The 27,279-nt window shown below is 37.0% G+C and overlaps 1 protein-coding gene across 1 annotated transcript in view; it reads right to left on the reverse strand.

Annotated features, from left to right (window-relative positions):
* Positions 1-1,620: 1,620 nt before the first annotated feature.
* SPINK6 (serine peptidase inhibitor Kazal type 6) overlaps positions 1,621-27,279 on the reverse strand; it is a 38,819-nt gene continuing 13,160 nt past the window's right edge. Inside the window, exons 3-5 of the mRNA XM_032626504.1 lie at positions 13,224-13,283; positions 3,552-3,667; positions 1,621-1,679 (exon numbers count right to left, since the gene is read on the reverse strand). Coding sequence (XP_032482395.1) covers positions 1,634-1,679; positions 3,552-3,667; positions 13,224-13,283 — 222 coding nt within the window. The 3' untranslated portion in view covers positions 1,621-1,633. The remainder of the gene's footprint in view (positions 1,680-3,551; positions 3,668-13,223; positions 13,284-27,279) is intronic.

A 27,279-nucleotide genomic window follows, 5' to 3' on the forward strand; every position in this document is an offset into this window, starting at 1 on the left:
CAATGACTACAAAATCTTTCATGATTTGGCTCATGCCTCTCTGACCTTATCACCTGTAATTTGCCCACACGCTCACTCCTCTTCAATCACCATGGCTTCCTTGCTGAACCTTGAATAAATCAGGTGTGCTTCAGCCTTAAGGACTGTGTTCTAGCTTCTTCATTTGCTGTTCTACACGAAGTTTTTTGGCTAACTCCCTCATCTCCATGTCTTCCTAGTTAGGACTCTTCTTAGAATTGCAATTAGCCTTAAGTATTACTATGTTATTATTATTGGGTTTTTTGGGTCTATTTCCCCTTCCTGGAATGTAAACTTCATTAAGGTAGGGATTTTTTTTTCCTTTTTCACCCCTGTCCATCACTGGATTCTAAGCACGGAGAACAGAGCCTGCTTCAGAGTAGGCACCCAGTAACTGTTTGCTGGCAGAAGGATGATCACCTAGAAAATGCATCTGGAGAGGTCTTCCGTGTGAGTTCATCCAGGAAGATGTTATTTGTAAATACATGCTTTACTGAATTAGAGTACTCAAAGGGAGATTTTTCAATACTTCCAACTGGATGGCTAAGAATGAGATATTTGTATATTCAACTTGTTTACCTAGGATTGAGCCAGCTACGTGGAGACTGAGCTAATTATCAAAAGAGCTTTTTTTTTTTTTTTTTTTTTTTTTGGTACGCGGGCCTCTCACTGCTGTGGTCTCTCCCGTTGCGGAGCACAGGCTCCGGACGCGCAGGCCCAGCGGCCATGACGAACCTGTGCCCCCCCTGCATCGCCGGTGGACTCCCAACCACTGCGCCACCAGGGAAGCCCAAAGAGCTATGTTTTAACCTTGACTTTTCTGCTAACTGGAGCTTTTTTCTTTGGCAGTATAAGTAAGCTTTCTCTGGGCCTTAAGATTTCTCACATTTCATCCAGTTCTCTCATTCCATGATTAAGATCAATTAACTACATTCTTTAATGTGCACACTTTTAGAAACTTTGCATCTATTCATTTCATTATTCATTGAATATATATTCACTTCTTTCTGTTAGACCCTTCGATGTTGCTGGGAAACCAAATAAACCGTGTCTTTATGTAATGTCTATTACGTAGTAATGTAATCCATCATTCCATAGAGATAAGAAAACTATGGTCCAGAGAGGATAAATGTTTTATTTTTATATAAAATACTCTTCCTGAAATTGGAAAGAACCTATAATTCATGATCTGAGACTTAAATGGTAGATATTGTAAAATAATTATAAACATATGGTCATTTTGTTAAAAATTATTCACACTGAAATTCCAAGAATAAGAGAGGGAGAAGGGATTTTCCTAAGATCCCACAGTGACTGCATGGTTGATTTTGATCAGAAAAACAGGTCTTTTTATCCAGGTTTACGCCAGGTCAATATTCCATATTGTATCTGTATGTTTTCTTGATCACAAAGTAAAAACACAAACAGTACTTCTACAGAATTTACTTTATTGATGAGTGAATCAAGGGAAATATATATTGAACTCCCCAAGCTCAAGGTAGAGTAGAAGGTGTGTCTTTATAAATTGAAGGGATTCACTAGAGAAAAGTAAGAGCAGAGGCAAGAAAAGAAGGATGAGGGAGCTGGCAAGTCAGCAGAAAACGCTTGTTCTGATTCAGCATTTTCCATGGTGCTTTAGGCTGAGCTTCCCACCACTTTTCCTACAAAAAAGAAAGACAAATATATGCTCAGTGCAATATCATTAGTATCCCTCACAGAGGTTGGAAAAAGTTTTAACTCTGTCATAGTCCATGTAATCATTTGCTTTACAGGTATCCATGTCTGTGATTAGGCAGGGGTTATTTAAATGCACTCAGAGGTAACATCTGCCTAATGCAGAAGGCCTGAATCTTAACAAACTTCAGAGTTTTACTAGGGTTTAGACTTTTTGGTTTTAACTGTTCATTATCTGAGAATAAATATGTATACAACTAGAAAAGGTAAAAGTGACAGGAGATATAATGGCAAGGAGACTATACTGTCATAGTTCTAACCTGATAGAAGATGTAAGAAGTTGAACCAAATATTCAGGCATTTGGCATTTTATAGCAGACATATATCAGGCCTTCTCAGCAATATGGGACCATTAAATCAAATCACACCTTACCCTACTGCACTTTTCCTGGGTAGATTTTGGTATTGATTTTTCAGATATGTTATATAGAAACATAGACACACATGTACTATGCATTGATTCAATATTTATTTATATCATTCTATGTGCTTAGCCCTGTTATTATTGATAGGGATTTATATAATCCCTGTGCTTAGGAATTTTATGGCTAAATTGAGGGAAATTAAGGCATTCATAGAAGAAACTCTAATACAAGAAAATGATGACAGCGATAGAGGAAGTGAGGTAACATTTATCTGGGTTAAACTTTTATCTGGGTTAAACCCCCTTGCTTTTAGAGCGATCAGACCAAAAGATTGGTTGACTGATCGAATAAATTTTTATTAATTATAAATTATATTTAATCAGGAATCTCACAGTCAATTGGCTAAAATCTACAGCACCGTTCTTATAAACATGTAAATTCAATAAATATTGGCCCTTGATAGGATCTTCCTAGTATACTATCTGTAAAGTTTGAATGCCTGGTTAATAAGGGATAATCCTCTCCTCTATTCTTTATTGAAAGGCTCTTTTCATCAGACTAAAAGAGAAGAATGAATGGGACTTGGTGCCTTAGCAACATATAATTTGTGATAAAATAAAATGTCTGAAAGTAATTTGGTTAAAGTAATATTTTTCTTGATAAATTTTCTCACAAGTTTTTGATTTTGATGAATTTTCAAACTTGACTGCACTTTTATAAATTTCTTTCTTTTCCAAAATTATTAATAATAACAACAAACATAACTGAATGAAAATTGTTGAAATTTTAATTAGAAATAAAGGAAAAAATAAGAAACTGTGTCAAAATTCTTAAAGATGTATAAATTTTGAAAATAATTTTCCTGAGTCAAATTTAATAATAACAAAGTAAACTGTTTATGTTTTCAAATAATTTAGATAATTTTTTTGGTTTGTTTTTGACCCATATGTTTTCTTTTTTTTAAATTTTTTAATTGAAGTATAGTTGATTTACAGTGTTGTGTTAATTACTGCTGTACAGCAAAGTGACTCAGTTATACATATACATGCATTCTTTTTCATATTCTTTTTAATTATGGTTTATCACAGGATATTGACTAGAGTTCCCTGTGCTATACAGTAGGAACTTGTTTATTCATTCTATATATACTGGTTTGCATGTGCTAATCCCAAACTCCCAATCCAAACCTCTCCCACCCCTCCCCCTTGGCAACCACCAGTCTGTTCTCTATGTCTGTGATTCTATTTCTGTTTCATAGATAGGTTCATTTGTGTCACAGACCCATATGTTTTCAACCCATCTGCCTGCAGCTTATTTCTTCAGTTTCTATGGGTGGGTATGAGTAGAACTTTCTAGAATATCTCAAGGAAAGTGTTATAGTCTTATTCTGGAAGTTTGTGTTTGCAAGGAAGTTTTGGTGAGTGTGATGCTTACACCATTGCCTTACAGAAGGTACATTTATTGCCATATGTCCGGCCATCAGAACCACAGTGGGGATTAGATTCTCGAGTGCAGTGGACCTTGGGGTCCTGGAACTCAGCACAGTCAATCTAGCAAAGTAAACACACAGACATTGATATTAGTGCATTCTGTCTAAGGGGCTGTCCCTCAGAACAGAAGTTTTGGACAGCAAACTTAGAATTATCTATAGTATTGTATGTAGTTGTGATGTAAAGTTTCCTGAAATAGGAAATCACTTTCCTTTTCTAACTAGAATATATTAAACATAATTAAGACTTTTTAATAATTATTGTATTCAGGAGTAAGATAATGATGTAAGGCAGATGTTTACTTTTTACAGAAGAAGTAAGGCAAATGCTATAGGTATGACTTTCTGCTCCAACACTAAATTGTTCCGACTAAGAGTAGATTTTGGTCTTTAAATGACATTTTTTTTTTAACTGTATTAATGTAACTCCAATAGCACTCCTTCTGCACTGCTTTAAAGATCACTGCTAGGAGCTCCCAGATGTTATCTGTTAGCTTGTTAGTTTTCCCTGTGGCTGCTACATCCATTTATTAACTCTTGAAAACAAAATTCCAATGTCATTATGTAATTTACTCTGTCCCAGAGTCTGTTTGTAGAATTTGAACTTTTGTGCCTACTACAATAACTGAGTAATGGCTACCCTAAACTGCTCTGTTTTGAAGGATTCTGAGGTTGCATCAAACCTTGGTGAGAACACACGCTATGACTGATTAATATCATCAAGTGCTCTATAGAAGGAATGATAGAGCTTATGCTACTAATATATCCCCTTGGTTCTAGTGGTCTCTCAGAAGTAGTCTGAAGTTTTAAGATTCTTTTCAATTCAGTGTCAGTTGAGTCAATATCTGGCGTGCAAATAATATTTGAGCCATTTTATTCCAGGGTACAGGCAATATGCAGTAGGTAGAACTGAACTTCTTCAGATGGCAGCTATGTTGAATGAAGTGACATTTAAACATGAATAGAGGGACCGTACTTTACCCCATCGCAGTTCCATTAAAATACTGTCTTATGTTTATTAATTGCTTCATAATCTCCAAACTATTCTCATATCGATCAACTCAGTGGTCTCACAATAACCCTGAGATGCACACTGAACAATATTATACATATTAGCTAATATGTATAATTGTTTTAAAAAATTATTTATTTATTATTTATTTTTGGCTGCATTGAGTCTTCGTTGCTGCACACGGGCTTTCTCTAGTTGCAGCGAGTGGGAGCTACTCTTCGTTGCGGTGTACGGGCTTCTCATTGCGGTGGCTTCTCTTGTTGCAGAGCAAGGGCTCTAGGCGTGCAGGCCTCAGTAGTTGTCGCACGTGGGCTCAGCAGTTGTGGCTTGCGGGCTCTAGAGCACAGGCTCAGTAGTTGTGGTGCACGGGCTTCGTTGCTCCGCGGCAATGTGGGATCTTCCCGGACCAGGGCTGGAACCCATGTCCCCTGCATTGGCAGGCGGATTCCTAACCACTGTGCCACCAGGGAAGCTCTAGCCAATATGTATAATTGATCCTCAGGAAATTAAGTGGCTTACCAGTGCCACACAACCAGAAGCATTGAGACCAGTGCTTGAACATACTCCTCATAGCTGACCCAGAATTTCCAACAGTATACTATGGTTGATTTCCAACACATCCTCATAGAGAGAAATAAAGACCAAGTGTCATGGTATACCCTTGACCATGCTTATAGTCAGGCCACATAGGCTTTATTAAAATACCTTATTAGGGGACTGTATGGGCAGAGGTAAGAGGAACCATTTGTTTAAAGTATTAGCAAACCATTATATACTGATATCGCCCTCTGAAGGTTTGCATGAGAAAATGCCCAGCAAAAGAGCTATACAACTGAGTTTAAAAATATTATCACATATATTAAATTTAAGATACTTGAGACTCTTAAGTATACACTTTTTGTTGAAATTTGGCATCTTGTACTATTAAGATTGGGTAGTATGGTGCTAACCAGAGATTTTCTTAGTGCACGGTCAGATAGGAGATACCTAGGCTTCTTACAGTCCTACCTACAGGCCCACTCTCTCCTGTGCTCTTAAAGATCACTCCATCCTCTCATACCACTTCCAGGAGAGTAATCTTTTCTTTAGGTCTCCAAACAGAAAATAAAAGCTGGAAAATCTTTAGGATATTGTAAAACATAGAATATATTTTTTTCAAAAGCTAATGCATTTTGTATTTATGTCATTAATATACACATTTGCAATTGTGTGCTTGAGTCAAGAAAATTCTTTAAACCACAGAATCATCATAGATATTTTCCTTTATTTCACAAAGAGCTAATGGGTAGTTATTGATAGTATTTTGAAAACACAGTTTGGGTGCTAGTGATACAAAGAGGAAGTGGTTATAAATATCTCGATAAGCTCACCATCTTATCTGCATTAGGGAAACAGAGGGACAGGTGATTTCAGCACAACGTGTCGTAAATGCCGTAGTGGGACAAATAGAGGCAATGTGGAAGCTGAGAAAAGGGCATCTCAAGTCAGAGATATGTGTGTCTCTACAGGTTCTAAATATTTTCACGATAAACTTCTTTTCTGTAAGCATCTTTGCCACAAGCATTTTTGCCACAAACACTTTCACTGATAGCTAGTTGACCCTAAGGCAATTTTGCTCTAAAAGATAAAATTACTAAAAATAAAAGAGGGACATTAATGAGGATATAATGAAATTTATTTTTCATAGCAAAATTAAAAAGACTTTATTGCAAAATACAGCATGTTTGAATTCATTTAAAATGTGTGCAAATTCAGGGCCATATTGCACAAATACCTAATTTAATTTTGTGGGCTGTACCTAAGCATTTGCCATCAACGTCTTTAGTTCATAGTATTATATCTTTTTTTGCTTGATTCGTCTCCTCGTTTGGCATCGGCATCGCACTGTTTCTTTTTTGCTAAAATTTCTGCCTTCATTAACAGAGGTATTGTTTTCCAAATACTAGGATGCACATTTGTAACTAAGCTTTGAATTGCCTCGTAAAAGCTTCTACACTGTTGTTTGTTCCTGGTATATTGTCAAGTAAGTATTATCACCATGTTTTCTATCGAGCCCATATGTGTAGTTTTTATCATCCACTATTTTAAGACTGCCAGTGTGCTCCTCACCGTCTAGACTATTATGAGGGCTAGGATTTATGTAATATAAAAATTGGAGTACTGAATCAATGGATAAATGAAACCAAACTGCCTACCAGTGGAAAGCGAATCATCAACCCAAACGATCAACCTGTTAATCTTTTACGGCAAAATTGCCTTACGGCTAATTAGTTACCCATGGCTAAAACACCCGGGGCAAAGATGTTTACGGCAAAGACGCTTATGGGGAAGATACCGGAGGTGGCCTCTCAGGGCAGGTAAGGAAAAGAAAAAAAGAAAGTCTCTTACATGAAAGAGACGCCTCCTTAAGCCACTTTTCCCTGGCAGCCGGCCTTCTCATCTTGTGATGTAGCGTCTTTTGTCCTTTAGAAAGCAGATATGGGAGTGGCACTGGGGGAGGGTCTCCGCTTTGAGAATTTCTAGAACCCAGCTGCTTCCCCAAACCCACTTGCCGCTTCCACTGCCCCGTGGGAATGAGACTAGGAAAAGCAAAGGATTTCAGCGAATAAAACCTAATCAACCAAACGGTATATGAACAAACCTCCTTAACATAGATAAAAACCTACATACCTGTAAATTGCAGTGGCCTTTCATGATCCCTGAAGTAAGCTCAGGAATCATGTTATAGAACTTGTTCTGCCATTTGCCATTGGCCAGTTGTGTTATCTTGGACAAAGTACTCAATATCTGTGCCTCAATTTTCTTAACCAAAAAATTAAAACCCCCAAACCAGAAAACACAGCTGCCATGTCTCATTCCCAGGGTTTTTATAAGGATCAAATGTGGTCACCTGAGAGTTGTAGAAAGTCAGTGTGGAATATTTGAAATAGTCCTGGAGGAGGAGTGTAGAAAAGAAACTGCTCATTGTAGGCCTGCCCTAACTATGTCTCTCATCACATTCTGAAAGGCTCTGTAACTCATAGCACATGCTAAGTACCGTCAGACTAGATAAACTCTAATGGTGCTCCAGCTTTGATAACCCAAGATTTAGCTGTGACTTCTTCCGGTGGAGTAGCTTAAATAAAGCTGGGTCCTTAGTTGTGCAGTTGGGTGGGAGAACAACAACTATTGCCCAAATGCTTCCTCCTTTATGTCTAGAGGATCCACTTCACTCACTGTGTGAAAATGTTTAGCTTGGTGACTGGGGGCAGAAAAGGACCACTCTCTGAGAGCGCCAGAGGTTGGGCGAGGTTAAGAATGCCTTTGTAGAGCCAGCCAGAAATCCCTTTTGTGAGACAAAGAGTGAGGCAGAGGAATATCAGAGTTGAGACTGGAAAGAGCCCACATCTCTCAGAACCAAAAAGAAGTAGGCTGATTTTGGAGTGTCGTGTCATTCCTCAGCTGAGATTTTCTCTCCTCTTTTGTATTTTTATTTTAGACTCCTTTGAACAGAATCCAAGCAATTGGCTTCTCAGTCCAAGCTGAAGCAGGTCTAGACAAAGGGTGACAATAGGATTATCTTTTCTCCTTTAAAGTGTCCTCCAGGAGGCATTTGGGAGACCTAGGAGAGCTAAAAGACAACCCTTACCCCCCCTATTTCAAGTGCTCTAATACTCTGTAATTCTAGGGGATTATCCTGAAGATGGGATTAGACTAACCTAAGCCTGAATTCTGTTTCTCCCACTTATTAGCTGCATTATTTTGTGCACTCAGTGTTCTGAGTTTAAATTTCTTCATCTTTAACAAGGGGCCAGTAATGCCTGTTTTCTAGGGTTGTTGTAATGATAAATCCTATGAAAACACTTTGTAAAGTGTCATGTGTAAGATTACTATTATAAACACTAATAATGTAAATTGTATCACGTTCTAGAATTTTTGAGCCCATTATTTCTTACCCTACTTTACTTAGCTTAAAACAATTTGTTTGTTTTTTTTTTTTGCGGTACGCGGGCCTCTCACTGTTGTGGCCTCTCCAGCTGCGGAGCACAGGCTCCGGACGCGGACGCGCAGGCTCAGCGGCCATGGTTCACGGGCCCAGCCGCTCCGCGGCCTGTGGGATCCTCCTGGACCGGGGCATGAACCCGTGTCCCCTGCATCGGCAGGCAGACTCTCAACCACTGCGCCACCAGGGAAGCCCTTAAAACAGTTTTTTAAAAATTTTAGATTGGTGTTGAATTTAACAAGTGCCTCCATTTATTTCCTTAGATAGTCCAGCTTTCAGATACTACTTCCAGGCATTGGGTGCCAGTGTTTAGTGTCAGCCTGACCTCTTATGGTTCTTCAAAGAACTGTGCCTTCCTAAATATTTTGGAATGCAGTGACATTTTTGTTACCCAAATTAGTCATCTTTGCTAACAGTGACTACAAAATCATTTAACTTGGGTGTGAAGTGAGTTTATATGGTCACTAAATCAACTGAAGAGTCAGCATCATTGATATTTTAGTTTAATATTTTAATTCTACAAATAAAGCCAAAGAAAAATTTCAGACACAACTTCCCTAGGATGTAGGACTTCATTTCTTCTTCCCTTTACTACTTATGTGGTTAAATCAATCCCTTTCTTTATTGTACCAGTTTTCCTAACCCGTCCCTGACTTGGCTTCTACTTTTCCGGTTTTCACGCTCCTTCCACACTACCAAAACTGGTCTAAAAAAATGACATCTTTCAGGGAACATCCATTGGCTATTTATAAAATGTTCATGATTTCTTTATATGTGCTACTCTTGACCACTCCCATCTTTTCAAAACTCTTTCCTGATTTCTGTATATGTCAGTACTCCAGTTCTCTACCTATATCTTCTCTATCCTTTTTATTGTCTTTTCTAGTTTTCTCCTGAGTATTCATGTTCATTTTCAAGAAAATTTTATACACTTGATTTTCTCTGAGAACATGTTTTCCCAGGTGGTGCTAATGAGTCCTAGACTTTTTTTTCTTGAGTCTTCAGCAAAATCTCTAACTCTAATGTCTGTTGGTCAGAAATGTACAAGACACTTTTAATCAACAATCTGATTCATACTTAATGTTCATTTATGACCAAAATATAACTTTATTTTTCCCTCCAAACTAGTTTTACATTCTAATTTTTCCATTTTTCGTAACAGCACCATTCTTCAGATTCCTCAGCCTACCCTCAGATTAAAACATCATTTCTATCCCCTTGCAAGTGTTGTCTTTCATGTATTTCTTTATCTTAAGCATCTTCACTAATTCCAAATTTACCACCTGTACCCACCCTCAACATTTCTGACCTGAGCCAATGCAGTCAATTCTGTTCTCTTTTCCTCCATTTCCTTCAAGTTTCAGAATTCCTTCAACATGTGGAGACAGGTTATCTTACTTGAAACTATTATTTTAATTACTTCTTTGTTTAAGACATGTATTTGTTAGACAATTATACTGCTCAAAGCACTTTCCCATGAACTGCACAATGGCTTTCTGTTGCTGGTTATAGGTAGCATGGAGCTGTGGAAGCTCACTCAGTATGGAGTCAGGGGTCCTGAGTTGTAGACTGCATAGCTTTACTGCTGTTGGTAAACTTGACTCAGCAAGGTCCTCTTTCTGAGGCTTCAGTTTTCCTCTGTAGTTAAGTCATAGAGGCTGGTTAACATCTCCAAATTGTATTAGGTATTCTGTCAGTATATTAATTATAAGTGAATTCAAGCTAATTAGGAAAAATTAACAGCCCCAAACATATTCTAGTCATGGAGCATTGTTTTACTATTAAAATTTACCATGCATTTATCTTAAAATACAAATAAAACTGAACTTAGATATCCCCAAAATTATTGTAAAAGAAAATGGTTGCCAATTATTGTTTTTGAGAGGTTTGTTAATTCCAATCAGAAATATTCATTTAAACATCTCTTTAAGTATATGGTTCCCAAATACACAGCCTGATAGGGGAAATAAGAAAAATAAACATAGTGTAGTAAGTGATTCTAGAAGCAAAATTTATCCAGGTTAAAGGACTATCCTTGTTCTGAGATTATGACTTTCAAGCATTTGTTATTATACGACAATTTCTGTAATGAAAGGTGGTGATGGTAAATTGTAGTTTTTAAGTTATTTTTATTTTATTATTATTTTATGTTATTTAATGTTCCTACTTGGAGTTGGTAGCATATTAGTCATTTACATTTACAGGGAAATGACCATGAATTTGTAGGACCATGAATTCCAAAAGTCTCAGAACATGCTTTTTGTTTAGCTCAAATAATATTTTTGAAAGAATGAGAAACTTTTACAAATCTCTAATTTAGACTGCTAGCGGTAATCTCCCATCAGATGCTTCATAATGAAGAGACTTCTTGGCATGAAAAGATTGACTTGAGTGTTGGAAAAAATCATTCTTCCTTTTGTCTTGGCTGGATCAAACCTGGGCAGGCATGCTTCTAAGGTTAGTTTCAACTTTTTCTGCCTGGCTTTGGGACTGTCACCCTCTTTCCAGGCATGCAGAAGAGAAGGGGTAGCCTTGATGTCATCCTAAAGGTGGTACCCTCTTTGCCCTTTATATTTGTGTATTTATTTATTTTTGGCTGCGTTGGGTCTTCGTTGCTGCGTGCAGGCTTTCTCTAGTTGCGGCGAGCGGGGCTACTCTTTGTTGCGGTACGCGGGCTTATTGTGGTGGCTTCTCTTGTTGCAGAGCACGGGCTCTAGGCATGTGGGCTTCAGTAGTTGTGGCTTGTGGGCTATAGAGCGCAGGCTCAGTAGTTGTGACGCACGGGCTTAGTTGCTCCATGGCATGTGGGATCTTCCCGGACCAGGGCTCGAACCCATGTCCCCCGCATTGGCAAGTGGATTCTTAACCACTGCGCCACCAGGGAAGCCCCTGCCCTTTATATTTGAATGGAAAAGAGACAGCAGTCTTCGCAAGGCATGCTTGGTTCAGACTGATTCAGATACCTAAGCCAGAAGGGGCTTTAAAGATCATTAAATCCAACTCTTCATTTTACAGATGTAGAAACAAAGGCAATGAGAAGGGAAAGAGACATCCTTCAAACTACACAGGCAGGAAGTTTTCAAATTGGAGCTCATCTATATAGTCTCCAACATACTTGAGCGCTCCAAAGTCAGTACATCCCAGCACTAGATTCTTAGAACGCAGATTCAAAACCTCCCACCTGGGATTATTATTCAGTAAGCCTGGCATGGTCCCTGAGGATCTACATATTAATATTTAGTAAGCATCCCCAGAGATCCTAAAGCAAGCAGATAGATTATTTTAAATGAACTTTAGGAACCACTAAAAATCTGGGAAACATTAACAATCTGGGAAATGAGAGCCCAAAGAAGGGAAGTGACTTTTGTGTTAATGAGAAAATCAGGATTAAATTCCATATTTTAAAAACCTATGTGTAATGATCTTAATCATATTTTACTACCTAATGGGATATAAAATGTATTGGCTGGATCTCATGTCCTTTTCGTGTTTCTTTTTTTGGATATTTAACATAGGCTGTGCTACCATATGTATTTAAACATAAGAAATCAATTTTAAAATGTACAATTATGTATACCAGTACAAACACACGTGTGCATGCATTAGACACACACAGGTGCATGCACACACACACACAGGCAATTAATTGTAAGGTGTCTTTCATTGTAAGATACATTCCAATTTCTGAGATGCTAAAATTTGAAAAAAAAGTCTTATGCAATGTAGTAGTTATATTAGGGTTGGAAAATATTTTTCAACTTCTTTGCCAACTCCAATTAGTTGGCAGTAGTGTCTGGAAACTTTTGATGCCAAGGTTTCTTGGGCACAGCAAGGCAAACAACAACCAGTGCCAAGTCAAGTATTAATGTTCAATATGGACATGGGATGTGATTGGCAGAGCAAATACCTCGTTTCTGTTGCCTTTTTGATAGAACAAGAAAACTGGAAAAATGTTGGTGGATTAATTTGGAAAAAATCAGCCAAACAATAAAGATAATTTGTGCCCATTCCAATTTTTAAGCCAAGTTGTATTTAAGTTTGATTGATCAGTTTGTGTATACTCAGTACAAAGCACTAAAGAAGATTTCTGTCAACTCTTTGTTGCCTTATTTCTAAAAAGAATATAATAACCTCTGTCCTAACTCTTTCAGAAGCTGTTAATTATTGATCAATAACTAATCCTTTCATAGTTTTTGTAACTATGCATAGTTTACCAAACGCTCCCACATAATTTATGTAATTTAAGTCCAATTCTGTGAGGTAAATAATAATATCCCTTTTCTATAGCTGTGGAAATTGTAGCTCAGAAAAGCTGAGTAACTTGCCTAAGATCACACAGTGAAATCAGTGAAAGAGCATGAATGTTACCACAAGTTCATTCTATTTTTATTTATATTCATTTTACTTTAACAAAATCTGGGAGTGGGTGTTTAGTTTCTTTTAAACTGAAAACAGTATTCTCATAAAGATATTGTAGTTAGAAAACTAAGTACTTCTGCTGTTTTCTTCCTCTGGCCTGCTTGTCCATTTCTTTGCTCTTTTACCCATAGACAACCTCTTTGGTCAGGGAGTACCAGCCAAGAACCACTCAGGTCTGAAGGATAAATAAAATTAGGTACTGACCTGAACTCCTTGACTGAAGACACCTGAAAAAAAAAGCATAAAATCCAAACACTGTAATTTCTGAATACGCAAAAAGTGAGATTTGCAAAATCAGGAAATCCCCAAGCCTAGGATGATGCTTGTTCTTGGTTCTTGGCCATCTCAACAAGTCCTGGCTTGGTTATTTTCTTTTATATGTGCTCTCCTCTTAGGGAACAGTAGAGACTTGGCAAGTGATATGTGGATATGGACTGTGATGAGGTAATATTTCTTGGAGGTTGGGGTGGGGTGAGACAAATAGTCTAAGGATCTGGAAATTCATGTTACTGTCTTGGCCCAGTCACTAATTTACTGTGGGAATGATTTTTATCATTTCTGGCATCACTTTGGAGAAGTTGGGTTGGAAAGTTTCCTCTAACTCTGCCATTCCAAATTTCAGTGCTTTTGGTCCCTCCCCAAAGACTTTGTCACAGGCAGTTGAGGAAAGGGATTGGGTTTGTTATTTGTTCTTTGAGTCCTAAATTGTTCTTCTGCTTTCTATACTCAGCTTTAAAGACTTGGCCCAAATTTAGACTGGCAAGGACAAACTAATTTTCTTTGCTGTGACTCATTTTTCCTGCTACATCTCTCTAAATTCCCGAAAGAGAAGAAGTCCATAAATACAGTCTTGCATCTTTATAATTGTATGTGTGATTTTAGGTCGTGGCTAATAAGCACGGTAGTTTAAAATCCTGAAATAATAAAAGTCTTAGCTTCAATCCTGGTACGAGCTGCTGAATTTTGATAAGGATAAGGAGAGAACAAAGCTTTTAAATTTGAAAGAAAGTTAATGCTCATCTACTGTAGTGATTACCAACCTTAATGCAATGGCATGACTGATTATTAAAAATACAGATTCCCAGGACAACCACTTGAAAAATTCCATTATATAAGACCAAATACGGTCTGGAAGTCTGTAGTTCTGTAAACACTCCAAGTGATTTTTATAACCAGGGAAGACTCATTGTTACAATATTCAGTCATTTCTCAGCTGTACAGATCTTTGATCAGAAGAGGAGAGATTTTGCCCAACGTCTTATATGTATGAAATGTCAAAGTGGAAGCAAGCTTAAATAACAATGCCTGAGTCCAACTAGTACTCTTGTTATTAAAACTTAGTAATAGTAACATTAATAGACATTTTTTGAACACTTAATATGTTCCATCCACTATGTTAAGCACTTTACATGCATTTTCTCATTTACTTCCCTATTTAGCACTAGTCCTTTTATATTCCCATTTTACAGATGAGGAAAATGAGACTCAGAAAGGTCACACAGCTATAAAATGGAAATGCCAGGACTGAAATTCATTTCTCTTGGTCTCAACATTAAGGCTCTTGGGCACTATGCATTTCCAAATGCCAGCATGTCTATCAAGGACCCTGTTTTAGTATTATTGATAGTATTTGTTTGTATTGGTCAACCAGGTCCAATTAAATAGATGAATTAGCCTTTCTAAAGAGAAGCAATACGAGGATTGTCAGTTGATTTCTGAGTCAGTCTTTGCAAGTAGATTTTAATATAGTCAAATCTGTTTTTATGTCATCTCAGCAGTTGACTGAGCCACTTACTCGAGTTACTTGGCTTTAGTAGTCAAACTTACTACATAATATCACAGAAATCGTTTATCCATTTTTTTAATATTTCTGAATGTATTTGTTTATGAAAATATGACCAGTTTCCCGTGAACAATGACTTCTTCATCTGCTCGATCTCATTGAAAAATTGTTGTTTTTACATGTTTGGGCATTTAAATTTCTGATAGCAGCAAAATTCAACTACTTTTGTCACAGAAAATGGTACACCAGACCTGGAAGGTCCCAGGACTCAGTCTCATGTCTAGGATTCTAAAAATGAGAGAATCTCTCAGAGAGTTGAGCTGTTTCTCTAGTTGACACAGGACATTGGTAGATGAGATGGGCCTAGGTTTTGGGTCCAGAGACTCTAGTGTGTATTTTGCCCACTACAATAGCATAGAGTAGAATAATAAAGAAGGAAAGAAATAGATGCAATGGCCCTGTTCATTCACACAGATGATGATGTGATGAAAAACATCAAACTGAAGTACAATTGTCCTTTGAACAATCTGAATTCATAGAATATATGACTGTTGCTCATTTAGGTGGCCAAAGATATTCCCCTACTTGAAGAATTGTTTAGTTCACCAATAGCATATATGTTTCTGAATTCTAAGGTTCAATAACTTTTTTCTGAAGGATTCTCCAGTTGAGTTTCCTGTTTTCTGCTTGTTTCAATTTCAGTTGAGTCCTAATTAGAAGAATAATGAGGACTGGAAAGCTTTCCCTTGTCTTGGAAAGCCAAGCTAATATTTAAAATAAGTACCCATTCTCCATACTGTTTCTGTGGAACAGACATCATTGATGTCTAAAGACCCGGATTCAAATTCCAAATTCTGCTTACTGGTTACAAGTCCTTGCAGTTTTCTTAACTGTTTGTGCCACAGTTTTCTTATATATGGAATTTGGATATGAATACCTTGCTATGTGTATTGGAGATAATGCATAAAAGCCCTGGGTACATGCCTAGAATATAGTATATGCTCAACAGATGAAAGTTATTTCTGTAATTATTGCCATCACCATTTTCATCATCACAGTCATTATAATGATCTCTCAGAATTGGTCTTTTATATAAAAATTGTTAGGATTTTGAAATATGGTGGACAAATTCATTTGTCTTTTCCCGTTTAGTATAAGTATTGGATTTTAATTTTAAGGGAAAAAAAAACACAACTCACCTGAATAAAAGCAGAAAAGAGCCAGAGAGAGGAGCAGAAGGACACCTGATATTTTCATGGTGCTGGTTAGCTCACTCAGATTAAGGCTGCTTTGTCCAGCTCAGGTTCTCTGTCAAGACACTCCCCAGAGCTCTAAACCACACACTCAGACATATATATAGACATGATGGAGGGAGCTGGGATCTCCACCTTCTTTATAAACTCACATTCTAAAGCCATGTGCAGTACTATATAGGCATTTATTGGAACCAGTCACCAACTTAAAGAATGCTTTATGCTTCCCATCAATCTTAAAAATTAGGACAATTGTATGAGTCATACCTTAGATCTTATTAGAGGATGTCATTTTCTGCCAGCAGTCTACGTTTTCCTAATAGCCAATACATCCTCCTTGCTCTTCCCTCTAAGGTTTTGCTGCATGAAAGGGATGACTGACTCATTGATGGAGTCCCACTTGGTGCTATGTCTACATGTCTGTGATCCAGATGAGTAACCACAGGGGAATGGAATCTTGGATGTAACTTGGATTTTCAGAGTCCACATCATCCAAGGTGTACCTGAAAGAGGTAGGTAGTCTACATTGTCACCAGAACTGTATCAGCAAAATCATTTTCTGGGCAGAAATCTGATTGTTATTTTTTAAAATATTGTTGTCAAATGCCAGTGATTTTCAATTTTGAGCCAAAATGAACAAGGGAGTCAATGTATCTTTTTTTAATTTGTAAAAAATATTTTTAACAGTTACTGAACTGAGGAATATTTGAAATGCAGAATATTTAATATTTCTCCTTTTTCTGAAAAGTAAAAAAAAGTAGTCATAATAAAGCTCTTTATGTTTTGACTCCTTGAAAATATACTTTTCATACAAAATTAGATGAATCCTACTGTCATGGCCAATTTAATTGCTAGACAGGTCAAAGAGTGGGATGCCAAACCTTTCTTTAAGGGAACAACAACAAAAACCCCCACCATGGTTATAGTGATAAACTATGAGAAAGTCTGTCTCAAATCATAAACTGCTACTAAAAATATCATGAAGAAAAATATAACAATTTCGAGTATGGGAAGACTATGAAAAATGTGCCCAATTTAAACACAAGTGATTAATGCAATGTATAAATAACTAACTTAGAAGTTATATATCTAAATAATTGGTTTCCTTTTTAAACAGTCACTTTAAGAAAATATATAGAAAGTTCAGCTATTATTCCCTTTATTTCAGGATATTTGTTTTCCATTTGGAAGTTACATATTTTTAGGAATTTTACTTTGATTCATCTCAATATTTAGGATGCATTTTCTGTCTTTGAAAATGGTGACTATATTCCACTGAATTTGATAATCAAATAAGATATTACTGTTTATTCAGAACTGAAGCGTGACTGTGATAAAAGTGAGAATTATTTTCTTTTCATTGCCTCCCTGACAATTTTTAAAGACTTGAACTTAAATGATAGAGGAGAGAGGAGTATAGATAGGATTGGGAAGGGAAAGTATGTGCCTGGCAAGTGTTAACCAAACCAGGTTTGGTTCACCCAATGCACAGCAAGCCAAATGCTGAGCTGCTGAGGTTTGCAGCAGAGAAGGGGTTTCTTCATGAGGCAGCCAAGCAAGAAGATGGGAGAACAGATCTCAGATCCACCTCCCTGAAGGCAGTGCTTGGAAACTTTGAAACATTGCAAAGGCTTGGTTTTAGGTATGGTGCTCCCTTCCTCTTCCCCATTCCACTCCCAATGCTTGCACTTTTGCCTTCTCCGTTTCTTTCTTCTTCTCTGTGATCAGAATATTTAGGGCCAGTCTAAGCATAACCTTGTGTTTCAAAATGAAGACAGTTCAAAAGAGTTAACACAGAATGAAAAACAGTGGTGGTCAGTGATATTCCATCATAAAAATCCATGGTGTCCTTCCTAAGATATCTGCTTAAACTTCTCTCCCTCAAATTTCATTTATGGTAGTTGCTTCTGTACCTTGCTCTAAACTCTCAGGATCTCTGTTTACCTAAATGTTACTGTCTCCTCACCTTCCACTCTGTCCTTCCCTACCTCCCCCATCCTTCAAGAGCTTTCCTTCAGTAGGTGCTTTGGTAGAATGATTCTTAGGAAGAATGAATCTACCCTCTTTTTCTGAACGTTTTCAGTTTTGTTTCTTCATCATTTACCCTGTTCACCACAACAAAGCTTGGGAGCACGAAAGCACAAATTAAATTTTGACTCTGGGCAGGTGTTGGGGAGGGAATATTGTATCAGTGGTATATATAAATATTTTAGGATATGTCCAGTATCTTGAACAATAATTTTTGTTAGGTTTTTGAGCCCATGTGAAAGATTTATTTTCTTTTCATACAACTTAAAGGGAAAGGTAAGCAACATGCTATGGGAATCACTAAATTAGCTCCTTTACTAAGAAGCTGAGATAATAGTTTACAGAGAAACTAAATGCTAAAGAAGCTGTGTATTTCTAGTCTTTTGGCTACAAGTAAATAGATGGGAGAAGTTTGAATTTTGTTTTCTGTAATACTCTGAAAGGAATATAGGAAATAATTTAAGGGTAAGTTTCAATGAGTTGAATCATGTACACACACACAAAATAAATAAAAGGAGGTATGGGAGAAGGCAGTAAAAGTCATGGCTTTTATATAGACGTAGTAGAATGCAGTCCCAACATACATTCAGTTGACTTCCAAAAATTAGCTATGCACATTTTCTTTTATGTAATTAAAAGCAAAAACTCTGTAAAATTACATTTTCTGTTACATAAGGTGATACCTTTACCCACAGGTATTACCATTCAGAGTAATACACACAAAGTCATCTGTACACATTTAAAGAATTTTAAGGGTGATTTTGATTCTATAACTTTTGCTGCTTATTCTGTAATATCACTTCATCTATTGAGGTGCAGCTTCATTGTTTTGAAAACGCTTAGGTCTGTGTCCAGGGACATACACATATTTGTGCTTGTATTTTTTGACATTTTATTTGTTAATATAAAGTTTTCTTTCCCCAAGAGTCCTTAAAATCAGATAGATAAAAAAGGAGTTGGAGGGGGTGGAGAAACAAGCAGGGAACACAGAGACCGTGGGAGCCGTGTGACATTTTGCAGCAATTCATGGGGAGATTGAAGTCAATATCCAGGAACCAACTGGTAAGAAACACCTCACCAGAGGCCAGTGCAGATGAGACACTGTTCTGCAAGTGTCATGAAGCTTTTTTCTGGGTTTAGATGCTATCTTTGGGGAGAAGAAGAAGTGAGGAGAGCCAATGAGAAAGGGAACCAGAGACATGCCCATTTGGTAAAATGTGGGTCCTTAATGGGAGAAATTTTGTGGTATCCACAGGACTTTTAAATGTTCTTAGCAATTAATAGGCACTCAGAAAATATTTGTTAAATGACTGAGATTGAAATATCTTTGTTGAAACAAGTATTTTCTGCTGCTACTATGAAATGAAAAAAAGAACAATTAAAATAAGTTATAAGCATTAGCTTATATAAAAATTTTATATAGCTTATATAAAAATCTACTCAGCATATTAGGTCCAAACTTCATTAATATTTGATCAGAAAATAATAAAACATAGAGTTTTTAATTTATTGTGACCTTAAAGAACATTTACTTCAATCTTCCACTCAATACAAAGTACAATCTAAAGTTCTAAGAAATAGACATAGTACTTTTATATAGTTGGTGGTTCTTTGATGACTAAGAAAGACCATAGACTTTGATTCTAGATAGACCTGGAATGTGCATTCCACTTCTGCCACAAATTATGTGATTTAAGGGATGTTAATTAAACTTTCTGAGTCTTACCATTCTTAAAGATGGCTTTCTGGGTTATTTTCATGCATCTTATTTCTTTGACTTTCTTGGCTCAAAAACACCTTGACTGTTTTGTTGGAATTTTGCATTTAGTCTCTCAAAATTGTTTAGACTTGAGTATGTCATCACATTAGTGATCGCTCCCAACTTTGTATCAGCTATAAATCTAGTAAACGTCTTCTTGATCATCATCAATATCATTGAAAAATGTTGAACAAAAAAGGCTCGAAGATGTTTTACCAACTTACCTCCAAGGTTACTCTACTGAAATCAATGTTCATATTTTTTCCGGCATGCTACCAAGCTCTCACCCTTATGAAATACAGTAAAGTATATTTGGCATGACTGCTTTTAAAGAATCTCTGTGGAATGCTGATCATCCTCACCTTTTCCCCTAAATGCTCATATTGTCATATTTCCTGTTCCACATCATCACAGACTACACCTCTTCCAAAATAAGCTCTCCATAGTTTCTCATTTACTTCCATCACATTCCTATTTCCCGGCCTTAACTTGTGGTGTTGTCTTTGCTTGGGATCTTCTTTTTTTAAATCACTACACATCTAAATTCTATATATAATACAATGGGAAGTCCAAATTACTGAATTCTTCACAGAACATTTCTTAATCCTCTAAGGAATTTATCCTAGACTAGTACCATGAAGATCAGTTCTGGCTTGTTGATATATTTTATTTGACCCACACAATGTTTTTTAATTTTTAAAAAATAGTCCACGACTTTTACAGTTTGAATATTTAACAGGAAAATAAAACACAAGTTTGTTTTTTTTAATATTTGGGCCCTTCATTGCCGTGGCAAAAGTCGGCTAAAGTTTAGTGGTAACTGCCACATTCAAATGTATTCTTTACTTGCTAACCCTACAAGGCATTTGAGTTTGAGAATCTTGCCGTTTGACACTAGTAATACTTATTTTTCATAGTTCTCATGACATGTGTCTTTGCTTTTCTTGTGAAAATGTTCTACTTTGTAAAATTATGCCCATCAGACATATCCTCTATTTGTCTAGATGTTCCTCGTGAACAGAATCTATATCTTATTAATCTTTTATCCAAATTTTTGTCTTGTATTTAGCAATTCCACATTTATTCAAAAAAACAAATATGATTTTTAAAAAATAACTTGCACTATGTGTTCACCACAGGTCATTAGTTATTATTCTAGCTAATATTTTCCAAAATCTGTCTTCTTCCTTGTTTTAAATATGTAGATATTTGCTTATGTCTAGTTTTCTACCATTCCTTTGATTTCTTTGATTTCCTGTAGCCACATTTCAACAGGACTGTAATCTCACTTATAAACCCCTCTATCATTCCCTGCTTCCTAATGAGATAGAAGGAATAGGTTCTAATACTCACTGACTCTCATTCAGGAGCACATAGTTAATCACATCATTGGGAGTCAGATTTTGCAATTTGCACGTTGTTGAGTGGCAGCTCTCTCTCCCTCTCTTTTAATTCATGTAACCTGCACCACTGATCACCTCTTCCCCATAATCCACACTCCCTTCGTATCCTATTTCACTATGATCAAAGCTATCTACACTTATTTATATTACTTTAGCCACAGTGGAACTCAATCTAAGTCATAAAGTATAGTTTTCTATATAAAACTTTTGGAAGTTAACTGATGTTATAACTCTTTTTTTTGAATTTTATTTTATTTGTCATACAGCAGGTTCTTATTAGTTATCTGTTTTATACATATTAGTGTATACGTGTCAATCCCAGTCTCCCAGTTGTCAATCCCAATTCATCCCACCACCACCCACCCCACCCACCCCCCTGCCGCTTTCCCCCCTTGGTGTCCATACGTTTGTTCTCGACATCTGTGCCTCTATTTCTGCCTTGCAAACCAGTTCATCTGTATCATTTTTCTAGATTCCACATATATGTGTTAATATACAATATGTTTTTCTCTTCTGACTTCACTCTGTTATGACAGTCTATAGGTCCATCCACATCTCTACAAATGACCCAATTTCATTTCTTTTTAAGGCTGAGTAATATTCCATTGTGTATATGTGCCACATCTTCTTTAACCATTCATCCGATGATGGGCGCTTAGGTTGTTTCCACCTCCAGGCTATTGTAAATAGAGCTGCAATGAACATTTTGGTACATGACTCTTTTTGAATTATGGTTTTCCTCTGGGTATATGCCCAGTAGTGGGATTGCTGGCTCATATGATAATTCTAGATTTAGTTTTTAAAGGAACCTCCATACTGTTCTCCATAGTGGCTGTATCAATTTATGATGTTATAACTCTTAATATTGTCTTAAGAAAATCCATCAGAGATTTCTCTCTTCTTGACTTTCTTTCTTTATTGTTTTTGTATACTTCTACTTGAATTCATTTTTAAGGTTGCATTTTGTATATGTGTTTTTATATTAAGCCTCCTCAAATCTCTTATTTTTTAAATTTAAGTCTTACAGCTTGGCATTAATTTGGGTAAGAGAGAAAAAGAGATTATTATAGTATAGGTTTAGGGGACACTGTGGAAGGATGCCATTATCCTTAGGTGTCAAGAAAAATAGGTCAGAGTAATTTTGTTGTCTTCTTTGACATGGTAACTAGACTGGTATATCTAAGGTATATAGTAGACACATATATATTCAGTACCAATTCAGGTTGGTACTGAACTGCTATGTTACATTATTTACTGATTAATTCTTGTTTGGTAGCTTTATCTACAATGTGAGATTATGAGATTATAATGATCCTGAGGGCCAAGACAGGGGTTTATCTTACTTTCTTCTAAATTTTCCTACTGATATTTTTTGAATGAAAAAATGCAAACTGTTTTCATATTTATTATATATATATATATTTTTTTTTTTTTTTTTTTTTTCTGTACGCGGGCCTCTCACTGCCGTGGCCTCTCCCGTTGCAGAGCACAGGCTCCGGACGTGCAGGCTCAGCAGCCATGGCTCACGGGCCTAGCCGCTCCACGGCATGTGGGATCTTCCCGGACCGGGGCACGAACCTGTGTCCCCTGCATCGGCATGGCAGACTCCCAACCACTGCGCCACCAGGGAAGCCCTATTTATACTTTTTTTACTCACTAATCTTTGGTTACCTTAGCTTAACTGCCTCCTAATTTCTATACCATGCTTTGGAGTGTTGAGGCTTTTGAATGGTTTCTATAGGATTATTTGGCTTTGCTTCTTCTAGCTTCTCATAGCAATTTGCACGTTTTGAATTTTAGCACTTATAACATTGTGTTATTCTTGTACTCAGGGAGCTCACAATTTAGCAAGTCAGATATAGACAATACAATTCAACTATAATGTAATAACATTCTAGAAAATATATTTTTCAAGGTGCTGTGAGTGCATAAAGATCCAATTAATTTTTCTAAGATAGTATCATCTTATACATCTTTTCTAATGATAGTATCATCATAGAAGTTCTCAATAAAAACATATACTTGCACAACTGTGAATCTTAAAGGAAAATAAGAGTTCTGTAGCAAAATAAGACTGGATGATGAAGTAGATGAGGAGGGCACACAGGTGTAGATAAAATCAAGCTGAAATCTACGAGAATAGACATGAATGTGTGAAGACTACTGACTATATGAATACCAAATAGTTCAGTAGGCTGAAGCATAGGATACCTGGGTAAAGATAGCTGAAAAGGAGATTGAAAAATAGGCCAGGACCCAAAAGTTCAGAGTGTCGTGCTGTTTACAGAGTGTACAGTGGCCCAAGGTGATTCAACTAGCTCTGAATCATATAGCATTAAAAATTCTTGCTGGCATACTGATTTTCCCTGCCACCAAATCGGAACCTTTATTCACCCTCTGGAAAATACGATGGAAAGCAAGCTAGGGTAGATTGCATATTGGTAACAATAGGAAAATGGAAATAGTTTCAGCCCAACTCAATGTCTGACTTTGCCTGTTCCCTTTGAAGCTTAATTATAACCATCAGAGGAAGCCCTCTTAAATGTTTGCTAATACATTCTACCATATGGGGGGAAAGTTTGCCAAAGTCTTTTAAAATCACAAGGAAGCAGTATTTCACAGGTCAAGTGATTTAGTTCGAACAAGGCATTATTAGGTTTGCCCTAAACTAGAGAAAAGCTTCTGCAAGAATTTTTATTTCTAAGTTCAACAATACCATTATTTCTGCTACACAGATTCTCTCCCATGTCTATTAGCTCTGGTCCAGACAAGTTACTCCAGGTAAACAGTAACTGGGAGTGCCTCCTCATTGCTTACAAAGCTTAGCCAATAAAGTTACAGAGCTTTAGCTTGGGATTCAAGGTTCTTCTGTGATCTGGCCTACCGTCTGTCTCAATTTCATCTCCTTGTTTCCTTTCCAAGCATCAGAGGCTCGTACCACTAGACTCCTGAGTAATCTGTATTTTCTCTTCCTTCACTTCTGTTCATTAATATTTTCTCTAAAACAATTGTTGCTACCCCTGCCTATCAGAATCTGATTCAACTTGCCTGAACAAGCTAAAATAAAGACTGTTCTGAAATGTTTTCCACAGTTGCCCAAGAAGAAATCAATCTCTCTCTTCTGACTTGTAATAAAACATAGCATTTTACCTTTCATGGCTTATAGCATTGTGTATATTATGAGTATATACCTAACTTATAGATGTTACTCGTTATTACTCTGTAGCCTTTTGAGGGTGAAGATTTATTTGTCATATGCCAGTATCCTTCCTAAACACTAGAAAAAATAGTAGAAGCTGACTATGTTGGGTGGGAGGATCAATGCTTTATATGATTCAATTTACAAAAGCTAGATTTTATTCAGTTATGTTACATATAGAAGTCAATATGTATGACTTGGTCTTGTTGCCTGAGTATATGAAAAACTGAATCATCCTGTATCTGTCGGATAGTACAACCCAATAACTCCCTTATCTCCATACTCTTGATGCAGGTAAATTTCACATCATACCTTTTATTACAAATTGTGGCCGTGCTTTGCGGCATGTGGGATCTTAGTTCCATGACCAGGGATCAAACCCATACCCCCTGCAGTAGAAGCTCGGAGTCCTAACCACTGGACCGCCAGGGAATTCCCTACAAATTGTTTTATGTAGGATAATCTCAGTTAATATAACAAATTACCCCAATGCATAATAACTTACACAGAGGAGGTCTGTTTTTTCAATTGTGTCAAGTCCAGATGACTATCCCTGATTTACAGGCAGCTTCTCTCCAAGCTGTGATGAAGAGACCTAGTCCTCTTTCATTTCTGACTTCAACACATGGCTCGAATTTGCCATGCTCATTTGCATCAAGGTGATGGGAAGAAGAATATTATTGCGAAGGAGTCACACATGATTTTTTACCAACTTGGCTTAAAAGTAAAACACAACACACTCATCATTGCTGAGAACTAGTCACATGATCACAGTTATATGCAATTTGGGGTAGAAAAATCAATTCCCTTGTTGGGCTTCCACTTCCCAGCAATGATTGTATATTCTAACAGTGGAGTATGAATTTTGTAGACAATTATCCCCTGTGACTACTAGATAACTTTGTACACCCTTTTCCCCACACTTAGGACATACCCACTCCACTCCTCAAAGGAGACAGTATAAAGTGTTACCCAGTCGCTGCAACCAGCAAAAAGTTTAGGATTACTGAAAGCAGCTCTTTATGGAGACCTATACATTATAAGGCATGTTGTCAGCCCCCATCGTCTCCTCATACTCAGTATGTAATGGGGGAGCTTGAACAGGATCACCTTCTTGGTGTGTACCTTTTTAGAATGCAGCCATCATGCTGTAAGAAGCCCAAGTTACCTGACAGTGTCCCACATAAATGTTCCTGTCAAAAGTCCCAGCTGAACTCAGCCTGGCCAGATGTCAGAACCTCCAGATGATTTTACTTCCCAGTCATTCAAGTCATCTCAACCATTTGAATCTTCTAGAACTGAAGTTCCATGTTATGGACCAGAGAGAAATTATATTGCCTGTTGTCTGTTCCCTGCCCTGATAGAATCCATGAATACTATCAAATGGTTGTTATTTTATACCACTGATTTAAAGTTGGTTTATAATGTAGCACTAATAAGTATAACCAAATTTGGTATCTGGAAGTTGTGTGTGGATATAACAAATACATATAACAAACATCTAAACATATGGCACTGGCTTTGGGACTGAGTGGTAGGCAGAAGCTAGAAGGGCCTAGAAGAAGCTATTAGCAGAAGGCTGATGAGCCTCAAGGAGGCCATTGGAGAGGGCTTAAATAAAAATGACAAAAATGTTACAAGAAGCTGGAGGAAAGGGGGCTTTTTTAAAAATTTAGTGATGAAAAGTTTAACAAACATGGAAGATAGGAAAAATGTCATCTAATAAACTGATAAATCTTGCTAAGGAGATTTCTAGGTTAAATGTTGAAAATATCAACTGATTTCATCAAGAGGCACAGAAAAAAGAGAGCTGAGCTAAAGAAGGAATTGTTCAGTTTTCAAGCAGAATCTAGAGGGGATATAAAAACCTACGGCTTTCTGGATTTTAAACAATTGTCTCTCATCCCTAGTCTCTCTCAGAAAGAGACTCGGGACAAAAATAAAAGCCTGGTTGCTTCCAGTAAAACATCTCAAGGTGTATACAAGTATGAAACTATCAAACCCTCTTAAACCTCAGATAGTTTTCAGATGATCCTTCATAAGCCCCTTGTACTAGTTAGTCAGGACCTTCTAAGGACCCTAAGGATATATCTCATCAACTCTCTGTGAAACAATAGAGCACCTACTTGGCATTGTCTGACAGTAACCATACAGGGACCAGAGGTTGAGAAGGACTTCTCTCGAATAGATTTGAAATGTGCCTTTTGTCCAGTAAAGTGTAATGCAAAATGGTACCTGCAGAACCCAAAACATTTTTGAAGAAACTAAGCAAGCCTAGGCTGAAAGGGACAGACATTAAAAAATGAAGAAGCCATGTTTTGTGAAATGTGATACAAAATATTTATGGGCAGAAAGTAGGTTAAGAAAATTACTTAGCTGTAAACATAAGCCATTTTTTTATGGGGGGGTTCTCCAGGGGAGGAGAGGTGATTCAGAGGGAATAACCAAGGGACCAGAGGACAAAATAAAAAGCAGAGAATTGCTCCCAGGTAGGAGTATGGGGCCTTCATCAAAGAACTAACCTGGTTGTTAGAGATTTATGATGAAGGAAGTGGCATGATAAAAATTTTGTGTAGAATTATTCTGGCTGAATGTGTTGTGTTGATGTATAATGTTGAATGCGTACTGAAAGAGGAAGCAAGGATGGTAATTAGAAGATTGTAATAGTTCAAGTGAAACAAGACAGTGGCTGCACTGAGGATTAGCAATGGACGTGATGAAGAGTGGTTAGCTTTAGGGCATATTTTGAAGATAGAGCCAAAAGAATTTGCTGATGGGTCACATGCTGGGTGTGAGAAAAAGAGTATAGTCAAGGATTTGGCTTAGCAACTGGAA

The sequence above is a fragment of the Phocoena sinus genome, chromosome 3 (genome assembly GCF_008692025.1).
Source record: "Phocoena sinus isolate mPhoSin1 chromosome 3, mPhoSin1.pri, whole genome shotgun sequence".
Taxonomy (NCBI): Eukaryota; Metazoa; Chordata; class Mammalia; order Artiodactyla; family Phocoenidae; genus Phocoena; species Phocoena sinus.